Here is a 12,550-nt window from a genome sequence, read left to right as displayed (position 1 = left end):
AACTCGTGTAAACAGAAAAGAGAGAGAGTATGCACACCAGGAATGAAAATCTGACCCAGGACCTTCCAGTGAGGGATAATCACTAAACCACAGCATCAGTTGAAGTGAAAAAATAGATAGTTATTGTCACGTTAGATAAAAAAAATCATTTTTAAAAAGACTTCATTGGTGTGCTGTGATTATTAGTAACACAGCGAAGAGCCCGAACCTTCTGTAGTTGCTCTACTTTTCATATGCCTTATAATTATCGCGTGATTAATGTTCTTTCTACAGAACCTAGAAGCAGTGATAAGCACCTGGGCTACAGTGCATCCTGTTAGAAAGACATCAAAAACCCTCTGACCTGCAGAATCAGCATTTCACTCGGCACTTCATCTGTTATATAATTTGATGCTGAGGTTTTTCTAAGGCTAACCAGTTTAAACGGAAGGCTGCATGCATCATTGCAGTCTTTGTGAAATTCGAAAACAGGTTTGGGAACCTGCTTCCACTCCCACCTTGACTCACAAGTCTTTTAATAGACTTTCCCACAGCAGACATTTTGTCATAGGTAGAGCGAAGATGATACTAATAACATTAAAGATGGATACGCTCTATTCAGGCGTCCCCCCTGTAAGCCATGACAGTGTGACAGTGAGCCAGCCATGCACAGTACCAGGAGCCTGAAGCCTGGAGCAGCTGAATGGCATTCAGCCAACGTAAATGTACAATAAACAATTTACCCCTGCGATTCTTGACTGTGACACGTCTCAATCCCGTGCACAGCCTAACATCTAAGTTTTTAATCTTTTCTGAAACTGCAGCAAGTCAAACTATTCAATATGTCTTTAATATACTGTGCATAACAAGAAAGATTTGGCCTGTAAGGAGGTGTTGAGTGTATTTGCAAAGCAGAATACCACACTGTGATGTGTTTCTGATCCAATAAAAAAGCTTAAACCATCCTTCAACAAAGTCAAAATCACAGCTGGTCCTCACAGGATGAAGTGACAAACTCCGACAATGGATAAAATGTCTAATGTTGACACAGGATAAAACCCCCCAAGACCTGACAGTGACCTGTCAGGACCGAGAGAGGAAGGAAGGGAGACTGGCCAAAGCAAAGGTGTGGGACCAGAAGCATTCACGTACAAAAGGAAGCTGCTATTCTTTCCTCTCATCAGCTTGAAATGACTCTAGGAAAAAAGACCTCCATTAGAGAGAGAGCTGTCTAAACACACGGACGGTATTAACGCTGCAGGAGAACTTCAGTGCACCAAAATGTTGAGAGGAGGATGAACTCGCTTTTGTCTCTCACGCTTTCTGTATTTTTCCAATCTCTCTTTGATACTTGTCATATTCAAACAACAAAATAGTTTGGAGAGTCTATATCCAACATCACTTTTGATTAATATATTATGTCTTGTGCGTCGGTTTTAAAAGTTTTCGAACTCACCTCACCCGTACCTGCAAACCCGGCATCTCAAATGGCTTTCATCGCGTTCTCTTCTCATATAAATAAATCATATTTGCGAGAGTGGTAAAATAAAGCTATCTGCTATTTTCGTGCACGCTGATGCACTAACCTTATGAAATCACAATGTGAAACATCTGACCCGAAAGAGGTCTCCCTATTGTTTGCCTCGGCTCTTTACAGAGCTTTTGTTCTCTGGCTGTTCTCTTCTTTTGACTATTTTGTTTTTGATAAAGTGAAATCAGACATATTTCTGACAGTCTGAACCTCTCTGACATTATTAGCATCTGTTTTTCCTAAACCAAGTGTTATATCTCTCCATGATAATACAGTTTGACCATTTAATACATTTTTTGACCATAACAAATATCATTCAAATTGATTTTTAAGACTTAAAAATCGAGATTTTTTCCATTTAAATCAACAACAGCATCACACATGACTCACATATTCGAATTTGTGACAGGTGTCACTGAGTTACAGCATTTTCCATACCTCTATTTTCAGTTTTGTCACTGCTGCACTTTCATTTTTATTCCAATCGTTGATAGCACGCGTAGATGTAATTACACGTTGATCTGTCAGAACAAAAAATGCTTTGTGTCAGAAGACATTCTCTACCACCACAGTACGCAGTCATCAGGCTCCCCAATTACAGTAAGAGATTAAGTTTGAAACATAAGCCTTTGATCTGAGTCAGTGATTAACACAGCCGCGGTTTACTTGTCCAAATCACTGGCAGATGCTCTGCTAAGCTCCGTGGCCTCAGCAGGCAGTATGATGGGATCTCTGGCACACAGAGAAGGACTTGGGACTCTACACTGATCCGAGCCCAAATGTGGCCCAGTCATATCCAGAGGCAGCCTTGTGTGTTCTCCCCTGTGGCCATTACACCACCCAGGCCAGATATGGTCCCTTATGTTCCCATTCACCCAGCTCTCCTGCAAGATTTATTCAGGTGTTTGCAGTTTTTGATGCGATGGGCAGTTTGTAATGAAATACTCATTTTTAATTTTTCCTTTTTGCAGCAAGCCTTGGATTCCAACCTCAGCAGTCTAATCAAGAGGACCAGTGATTTGGAAAGTCTGATGGGCAAACTTATCCAAACCTGCCAACATGTGGAGGTGAGGCTGTTTATCTGTTCCCTTTCAGGTAGCAGGCTCCTTGCTCCTGTGGTGTTTCATGGATAACACCTCATTAGATTATGAACCTGGTGATGAATTACTATATCTGAGAGATGCTTTTCATCACGTCAGAAAAATTAAGGGAGCTATCGTCTCTGTAGCATGTATGCAGCTTTCTGTAAACTTGTATTTTCAAAGAAAATATACATAAGTAGGATACAATAAAACATGTTTGTTCATTACAATGGCTGTGATCATGCATGTGTTTGGGATAAACAGACAAACTGTGAACGAGGTCAACCCTCCTGCCCAACATGTGAAGCCAGAATTATCCTCTAATGCGTTTTTTCCCTGTCACACGGGGTTTGCGTCAAATTAATGAATCAAATGAGCCCGCAGATGTGCAGCAGCAAAACATTTTGTCTAAGCAAATGAATTACACAACTCATCACTGCATTATTGACCGTCTCTCTTATCTGTGCTCTGCCCAGGTAAACGCGTCGCGACAGGAAAACAAGCTGCTCGAGGAGTGTGACCAGCTGATTAATATCATACAGCAGCGGAGACAAATCATAGCGACCAAGATAAAGGAGGGGAAGGTACTGTATCATCTTTTGTCACCTCTGTCTTGATAACCTTTGTTTGTTTATCACCTTGTGCGCGTCGATAACCTTTTCCTCCCTTACACGGCCGACACGCTGAGGGCGCTGCGCTTATCACGATACAGCAGTAACAAATCACTGTTGTTGGACAAACTGTGTGTCTTCAGTGTTACTCTTTTATGGAACTTCTGAAAGAATCAAGAAACACAGTTTTTTCTTCTGAAATAATATACCATAAGCGATAAATAAAAACCTACTCAGTTCAGTATATCATAGGGTTTTGCTGCTACAGCCTCACAGAGTGACTGACATCACTGAAGTCGTTCCACTCACATCATTGCTGTGACACTACTGTTATACAACACTGTAGCATGTCCCAGATTAGCCCTGGTTTGTGCATCCTGTATGTTAATGCTACTTTTGAGTCACAGAGCCAGAGCATCTGATTTTCCTAAAAATAAATACCTCAGTTGATTTAAGAACACTCTGCTGCTCTGAAGGCATTTCCCGAATCCTTCATCCAGACAGATTTATCTGAATGAAGGAAATAAGGATAAAAAATATATATTTCTCATGATGCAACTCTCTTTTCTTTATCCAAACAAAGACAGTAGCTTAAACTGATAAAGATTTTTAAGATGTGTTATTGCTTATGTTGGCGTTTTGACTGTTCGTTTCAGCGCGGTAATATTTTACCTCTCTTCTCCTCCTCGAGGACGTAGTATGTTAATAAACATGAATATAAACATGAAATAGTGCTCATGATGATACTAATCTCACTCATACACACTCACACACCGATGTCACAATCGTTTGGGGTTTAGTATCTTGCCCAATGACACATCAGCTGGACTGGGGGGGGAGGCCCAGGAATCTAACCAGCGGCCTTTTACCTGAGTTACAGCTGCAGACAGGAGCATGCAGTACACGAGGGGGAAAAGAGAATTAAAACACATTAAAACGTCCAACACCACAACTTACTACGACCTCAATAGCAGCTTCTTGCAAAGTTTTAACAAACGTTACATTATCTTCTTCGTGAATGTAGAATTTGTGGCGGATCTGTTGTATTAAATTGAGGACTACAAGGTCTTAATCTGACAGTGATGACTTTCTAATTGTCTGCCGCTTTCAAACAAGAAATGTATGCTTATGTTCTTTAATCTGTCTTTAATAGTAAACATGTGGCCTAGCCCTGCAAGCTACTTGCACTGGAATAATCACCACAAACCGCAGAGTTTATTGCCTTGTTTTGTCTTCCGGATCAGTCCTCATCTCTGGAGTGCTTCTGGCACAGCGTCCATACATTTGATGTGCATATGCTATGCCCCTTGAATCGTTTCCTTCCCCTTTTCCCCCCTGTTGGATACCATTAGTGAGGCGATGGCACGCTGTGCCTTGCTCGGTGTCAGAGTAAAATCATCCCCGCTTCCTGTGATGGACCTCTCTGGAGGAGGACTCTTTCCTTCCTCACCCTGTGCCTTGTGTCAAGTTCTGAGGTTGCTTTCAGCCACTAAAGCCGATGAGGCGCAGATGTTGGATAGAAGGGCCTGGTTACTATGGCAGTGTTTCATAAATATATTTCTCATGCCAGTATAGGTTTTTAGAACAGGTCGAAGCTCACAGTCTTGTGGGTATTACACAAGCGAAGAATCCAATTTGCTAGAGGTGTGAATCTGATTTTCTCCTGCTAGGTTTTCTAATTGGCAAGTTAAAATCAAATCTAGCATCTGGCAGGTCGGTGCTTTCTACAGTAGGTAGTACATTGCTTGGTTATTTATCAAGCGTTTCATCTATCAAAGTTACCCTTTTTCTTTCTTCTTTTCTCCTGCCCAGTCTGTGCGGCTGAGGAAACTAGCCCAGCAGATAGCCAGCTGCAAACAGTGCATCGAGAGGTCCTCCTCCCTCATCACTCAGGCCGACCACACTCTCAAGGAGACAGACCACACTCGCTTCCTCCAGACGGCTAAAAGTGTCTGCGAGAGGTGAGGTAGCGAAGGACACGATCAACAAACGATAGATGCGATGTGTAAAACTGTCACCATTTAGTCACGTGTGCTTTTTTGTTGTTGTTTCTAGAGTTTCTATGGCAACAGCATCCTCTCAAATCCTGTTACCAGAAATCAACTTGAACGACACGTTTGATACTTTTGCTCTGGACTTCACAAGGGAGAAGAAAATGCTTGAAGGCTTGGATTACCTCACAGGTGAGTTGGGTCTTGCAAGTTAAGCACACCATTTTTGCATCGTTAGACATATAGGCCATCTGTTAATTCATATAATCGAACGCACGCTCGGTTTGTGCTGCCAGATGAGGACTTTTGGGCAGCTATACACTCTATAATTCTTGAAACTGATCATTTTAGATGATTTGTTGGCTTCGTTTATCCAAACAGAGCATTTGAAATCGTCCTCGCCACAGCCTTCAATTTTAGATTCATATAATTGAAAGGCTTTGGCATGGATAGAAGATATTTCAACAATGGGGCCTAACAGAAAACAAAGCAAAACAACAAAAAAAAGCGCTCACAAATGTTAGGCTACAGTGAAGCTTTATTTTCCCGCTGAATGAAACAGGTTTGATTGTTTATGCTCAGGCGCCCGGCGTGCAGTGTGAATTTAACTCTGCATGGGGCTGTAGCTGTAATAGCTGGAGGAATTGCAACCTAGTTTAATTACATCTATCAGAATAAAACGCACACACACAAATGGATGGTGCTTTTTTTGTTGTTGTTATTTTATATTCAGCTTTCATTCCTGTTTTTTTTTTTGTGTGTGTGTGTTTTCCAACCGCAGCACCAAATCCACCAATAATCCGCGAGGAACTATGTACGGCTTCGTATGACACGATCACGGTTCACTGGACATCAGACGATGAATTCTCTGTCGTATCGTATGAACTACAGTACGCCATCTTCACCAGCCAATCTAATGTTGTCAGTAAGTGCATATGGAGGTCTCTTGTGTGCGAGTGAAGCATAATGTCAGTGCTGGGAAACATGACAGTGATGGAGGGATTTGAAAGGGATTTCAATGGAGGTCTTTAAATTGCTTGGGGAGGGGGAGGCATTACAATATCGAAACATAATGTTGCATTGTAGCAGCAGAGCTCTGTCCGGGCTCTGAGGGGTAATGAGTTGTTACCAAAATACACTCCAGTGTCTAGGAAGGGATATGGGGGGAAAAAATAACATTTCAGTCAGAGTGGATTTACATCCATATGCACATCTCGGGGGGGGTTGAAATGCGCTGCATACTGTTTGGATTGATTGCTCTAACAAGGTCACAACATGCTCGATCAAGCAATTTATTCTCATCTGTCTCAGCGCTCAAGCACACTTGGATGAGTACTATATTTGACGAGTCAAATATAGCAACTATAGATTGAAGCGCTGCATACAATTACACTTTATTGTCTCTTTTCTTGATTTCAAATGCTGAGTAAAGCCGCGAGGTGAGTTTTCATGATAAATTGCTTCGTTCTTTGTCAGTGATTATCTCTTTCTCTGGGCTGCAGGTTTGTGTAACTCTGCTGAAAGCTGGATGATTGTACCAAACATAAAGCAAAATCACTACACCGTGCACGGGCTCCAGTGTGGCACCAAGTACATTTTCATAGTGAAGGCCATAAACCAGGCTGGAAACCGCAGCAGTGAACCAGGGAAACTCAAGACCAACAGTATGTCAAGTTTACCAACTTGAATGTATTATTTAATTAATCATCCACGAATATTTGAATGCATTTTACAAACCACCATTTCCTCTTTTTTTTTTTTAAGGTCAGCCATTCAAACTGGACCCCAAGTCAGCTCACCGGAAGTTGAGGTTGTCCCACGACAACCTGACAGTGGAGAGGGACGAGACATCATCCAAGAAGAGCCACAGTCAGGATCGCTTCTCCAGCCACAGCAGCTACGGTGTTACAGGAAACGTCTACATCGACAGTGGCCGCCATTACTGGGAAGCTCTGATAGGAGGAAGCACATGGTAAAAATATTCACCTGTTCGGTCTGTGCTGAAATATCTCAATGGATTATTAAATTAGATTGGAAGTTTTTGGAAGTTGAATGATCCCCATATGACAAATCCATCATCCAAGAGGTTGACATTTGTGGTTTTGAGTGAAATGTATTGTGTACAATAATGTAATAATGTTTTTCCATGAAATATGATTCAGATATTCGTGTTCGCCACAGAATTAATTGTGATAATTGACATCAGTCTCAGCTGTACCGTGTTTAAGCTGTAGTTAGTGCGCTGGCACTCTAAACTAAGATAAATATGGTGAACATTATACCTACTTAACGTCAGTATGTAGTTGAAGATCAACAACATTTCACGTTTACAATGCTAGAAATGTTCAGGTATTTATTGAAATATAATTCCTATATTTTTCCATTGGGCATGCAGGTTTGCAGTGGGCATTGCATACAAGTCAGCGCCAAAACACGAGTGGGTCGGCAAAAACTCCGCCTCCTGGGTACTGTCCCGATGCAACAACTCGTGGGTGGTGCGTCACAACAGTAAGGAGATGCCCATTGAGCCTTCCCCACACCTGCGGCGTCTGGGGATACTGTTGGACTACGACTCCGGGTCTCTGTCTTTCTACGACGCTGTCAGCTCTCAGCACTTGTATACGTTTGACATCGCCTTTGCTCAGCCAGTCTGCCCTGTGTTCAACGTGTGGAACAGGTGTTTAACAATCCTCACTGGACTGCCCATCCCAGATCACTTAGAGGGGACAGACTACAACAATTGACAAAACCTGTCGTGCTGGATTTCCTCCTGTGTAACCCAAAAAGAGACCAGAACTGCCTGCACCTCATTGACTGTGATGCCCGCGTACTGTTGACAAAATGAAAACAGTAACCTAACCGTGTACATTCCTAATCAAACCTGAGTTGACTGGAATTATTTAAAGACATTTTGTAGATGTATTTCTTTGCTTTGCACATTTATGTACATTACACTGCTGGATGGTTATAAGGGTTTGCTTAAGTTTGGAGATATTTCCAAAAAAAAAAAAGTTTTTTTTATTTCTACATGCTTTTCCAGTCACATGTTGTTAAGGGTGATGAGTGGCAAGTGGACTGAGTGTAATGTTTCTGGAAGGTTGTATTATAGGTTTATTTTAAAATGTTTTTGAAAGATGTTTAAGTCATAGCACTTTGAGAAGACAAGGTTGTCACTCTAAAATGTATTTCTAAGCCACTTAATAATGCAAAACCTTTCCTTGTCGTTGTTATGTAAGGACAGCGCACTTAAATAGACCCTATATAACAACAGTTAACAATAGTTTCACTTACAAATTTGAATGTGGAATCGGTTCAATTCAACAGTTTTCGAATATTTATTATCTGTAAATGCTCCAGCGCAGTTCAGCATTAATAGATTATCCAGCTCCTCATTATAGCCGTTTTAAAAGAGTTCATCACAGCCTTCACATTTAAGTTTCTTTCTGACAAGATGTAATAAAAGTGACTTCATTTGATTTTCCGCGTGACTTATTCTCTTCGTTTTGAGACATGCCGCATGTCACTCAGGAAGACGATGTTTTAATATGCCGTGTACTTGCTGTTTACACTAATTTGAGCTTGATCTCTCATTAAACCTTAAACGAGCTCTCACGACGACACCACAGTGAAAAGAAAATCACCACCGCCGCAGAGGAAAGTGTTGATTTACAGAACTCGCTCTGACCCTCGCTGTGCCAAAATATAACTTCTGACAAGATTTGCTCTGACATCTCTCTTTGTTCTGGAGTAACGTGGCTTGAATTCTGCAGCATCTCCTTTCAACTAAAGTAGACAAGAGCAAAAAGAAAGAGAAAAAAATACAATCTGAACTCTGCGTGACCTCCTCATGAGACGCCCTGCAGAAACATCTTTACTATGCGAGCACAACCTCCTCCCATGTAATGCCACCAGGGCTCTGTTGGGTTTTGAGATGTGTGCAAAGAAATAATGGAAGCCATTTGTGCAATCATCGCTACATAGTTCTGGTTTTGACTAAAATGTTTTAAACAAATCATTTGTCAGTAACAATTTCATAAAGATTTTCTGACAAGATTGTATCATTTCATCCCAAGCAGAGAATGTTGAAGAAAATATGTAAAATATAAATGCTCTTCTCAAGACAATGGACTATTGATTGTGAGGTACATGCAATGATTTCATCACTTACAGCTGATTGAAACAAAAAACTGCAAACATATTTATCCACTGTCTGATTTCCATTATAAAAACACGTCTAAACAAACACGATATTCTCTGTTCTTTTGTGCTTTATCTTCTACGACAAGACATGGTGGAGTTGGCAAACATTTTAGTAAGGCTCTGTATGTTTGGGAGGATAAGACAAATTGTGACTGCAACACTTACAATAAATCTGATCAAATACTTTATTCTGAGTGAGTCCTTAGAGAATAGAAAACTCATTGGCAGAATAATGAAAATGAACAGAACGTCTCAATTTAAAGTATTAAAAATATGCCCCAGGGCTCCACCTGCTGGATCTGTATTTGCTGTGATAAATGATTATGCTGCCAGAGGCCATATCTGTCCCACCCAGAAATTCCACCCATCAAGTTGGTCTATTAATCTTCTGGCGTTTGCTTTATAATAATAATATTATGGGCTTCAGCTGCTGTCCAGGTGATATGTGAGGCAAATTTATTTCAAGAAAAATACAGAATAAATGGAATTTGGGAGGAACAATCAAAATAAAGACAAATATGAAGTATTATATTAGACTAGATTCAGCTTTATTGTTATTGCACAAAGTACTAAGACAATGAAATGCAGTTCTAAACAAAGGATCTAACCAAAAGTGCAAAAGAAAGTAAAGTGCAGAGCATGTATGTGAACGGGGATATATAAATAATAGTGCAGATATAAATATCAATTATGTATATATATGAATTATGTATATATACCAGTATGGACAGAGTGAAAGTAATACACTAAGACATTACAGCTTGTGTAGCAGCAACAGTTGAAAATTATTTGTAGAATTATACAGTGTAGGTTAATTAAGATAAGACATATTAGTATGTATAATACTGAATACATATAGTTATGTATTGTTAGTTGTAACTATATGAAGATGATTCGAAACATCATCTAGCTCATATCTAGCTTTTATTTAAGCATTTATTTATTACAGTTGTAAACCGTTTAAATGTGTTTATGCATGATGGAAAGTTAATTATGAAGTGACAGTCATATGATGTGTTCAAACATGCACCATGACGCACTCCAAGTAATCACAGGAAAGAAAAACAAAAAGAAATGACTTTAACTATTTAATCCAACATTAGACATGGAAAAATACCAAATAAAATGTAAATATATATATATATGTATATATATATATATATAAAATAATAATATAATAATAATAATATATTATATATAATAAATATATATTAATATCATTATTATTATTATTATTATTATTATTATTATTACATTAAGTATTATTATTATTATTATTAATAATAATAATATTATTATTATTATTATTGTTATTATTATTATTATTCTTAATTGTTATTATTCTCTGTTACTATTTACTGTCTTATACTTTGCAGTATTATTATTATATTATTTTATTAATTATTCATTGTTGTTGTTGTTGGTTTTATTATTATCATTTTTATTATTATCCGTTATTATTTATTATTATTTTATTTTATTTATTACTTACTTATCTCCTACTGTTGTTGTTACTTATTATGCTCTATGCTTAATTTCTTACTTTTATTGTGTTGTTGTTGTTGTTGTTGTTGTTGTGTTGTTCCTCCTGTTTTGTATCTTTCTGTTTTTTCCCTTTTTGTTTTTACCTGGATCAGCCGTCTCACCTCACCAGGCCCCGCCCACGCGCTCCCGGAACCGGAAGTGGCCTGTCTGTGTTGCTGCTGACGTTGGTGCTAGCTCGGAGCAGCCATGTCGTTCACGGATCAGTCTCTGCTGGACCTGACGGACAAAGAAACCCGGGAGAAGCTGTCGCTGTGGGACCGTCGCACCGACGCCACGGCTCCTCTCACGGACAGACAGATGGACTCGGTGCTGGAGCTCCGAGCGGCGGCGGAGACGCTCGCTGTCCCGTCCGAGGTGAGTTAGCTCGCAGGCTAACAGGGTCGCTGAGTGACTTCGTGTCAGTGAGCGAGAATAAAACACGAAGCTGCCTCTGTGTGTGCGTAAAGTCTGCTCTGTGTGTGCGTAAAGTCTGCTCTGTGTGTGCGTAAAGTCTGCTCTGTGTGTGCGTAAAGTCTGCTCTGTGGACAGGATATCAAAGTTAAAGTCAGCTTGTGTGCAAACCAGCAGGGCTGCGCTCAAACCCCGCCACGTCAGGCTCCCTGACAGCTTGTTGGGTTTGTTTCTCCTCTGACAGCTTGTTGGGTTTGTTTTTCCTCTGACAGCTTGTTGGGTTTGTTTTTTCCTCTGACAGCTTCCCATCGAGGACCTGTGCAGCCTGTCCTCACGGTCCTTGCAGTCCTCCTTCACGGCCACTGTCCCGGCATCAACAGAGGACGTCCTGCTGAAAGGTTTCCAGATGCTGGACATGGAGAATGACAGGATAGAGACAGCACAGCAGGTGACTCTTTGTTTGTGTGTTTGCAGACATAATGCACCAACAAATAAGATGCATGAGTTAATTAATGTGTCAATTTGTGTTGCAGTTTTTCGCCTGGTTTGCCAACTTGCAGGCGAACATGGACCAGGACGAGAGCGTCAAATACAGGTGCACACATGCATGCTTTCACACATTACATTACATTACATTGTATTTAGCAGACGCCTTTATCCAAAGCGACTTACAGAGGAGGACATAAGCTGAGAAAGGTGTAAAGGACACAGAGTAGTTGTTAGTTTTGTTAGTTTTGTTCGGCAGGGAAGCATTCTCGAAACAGAAAGGTTTTTACAAGTTTTTTAAAGGTAGAAAGGGATGTTGCTGTTCTAGTAGCCGTTGGTCATTCCACCATTTGGGGACGACCACAGAGAAGAGTTTAGAGTGACCTCGCTTTGCGAGAGGCGAGGGTACAACTAGACGGTTTGTATGAGCGGAGCGGAGCGCACTGGTCGGGACGTGAGCCTTTAGTAAGACGCTGAGATAGGCAGGGGCAGATCCTGAGATGGTTTTGTAGGCTAGCGTCAGAGCTTTGTGTTTAATTCTGGCAGCTACAGGCAGCCAGTGCAGGTCGCTGAAGAGTGGGGTGACATATCTACTATCTCTATTACAGTTTATAGTTAGTTTATGATTTGTTGCCACTGTGCATCTGTGTCTCTCTATCACAGGTTCCACTGCTACTGTAATCATTTATCATTCAGTCAATACGTCTGTCCGTCCTGGGAGAGGGATCCCTCCTC

The 12,550-nt window shown here is 40.6% G+C and overlaps 2 protein-coding genes across 9 annotated transcripts in view; both read left to right on the top strand.

Annotated features, from left to right (window-relative positions):
• Positions 1–9,526, top strand: part of mid1 (midline 1) — a 28,220-nt gene extending 18,694 nt beyond the window's left edge. For 6 of the 8 annotated variants that reach the window (XM_019263176.2, XM_019263178.2, XM_019263177.2 and 3 more), the window contains exons 4-11: positions 2,482–2,577; positions 3,069–3,176; positions 5,016–5,164; positions 5,259–5,386; positions 5,976–6,119; positions 6,697–6,858; positions 6,959–7,166; positions 7,590–9,526. In XM_019263176.2, the coding sequence (XP_019118721.1) occupies positions 2,482–2,577; positions 3,069–3,176; positions 5,016–5,164; positions 5,259–5,386; positions 5,976–6,119; positions 6,697–6,858; positions 6,959–7,166; positions 7,590–7,938 (1,344 nt within the window). In that variant the 3' untranslated portion in view covers positions 7,939–9,526. Of the gene's footprint in view, positions 1–2,481; positions 2,578–3,068; positions 3,177–5,015; positions 5,165–5,258; positions 5,387–5,975; positions 6,120–6,696; positions 6,859–6,958; positions 7,171–7,589 lie in introns of those variants that run through there. The other 2 variants (XM_019263179.2, XM_027291225.1) reach the window with 2 other exon arrangements.
• Positions 9,527–11,066: 1,540 nt separating this feature from the next.
• Positions 11,067–12,550, top strand: part of cog3 (component of oligomeric golgi complex 3) — a 22,481-nt gene continuing 20,997 nt past the window's right edge. Inside the window, exons 1-3 of the mRNA XM_019263173.2 lie at positions 11,067–11,293; positions 11,631–11,777; positions 11,863–11,924. Of these exons, the coding sequence (XP_019118718.1) occupies positions 11,126–11,293; positions 11,631–11,777; positions 11,863–11,924 (377 nt within the window). The 5' untranslated portion in view covers positions 11,067–11,125. The remainder of the gene's footprint in view (positions 11,294–11,630; positions 11,778–11,862; positions 11,925–12,550) is intronic.

Source organism: Larimichthys crocea, chromosome XVIII (genome assembly GCF_000972845.2).
Source record: "Larimichthys crocea isolate SSNF chromosome XVIII, L_crocea_2.0, whole genome shotgun sequence".
Lineage (NCBI taxonomy): Eukaryota > Metazoa > Chordata > Actinopteri > Sciaenidae > Larimichthys > Larimichthys crocea.
Note: the sequence above shows the minus strand (reverse complement) of the source record. Positions and strands in the feature narration are given on the sequence as shown.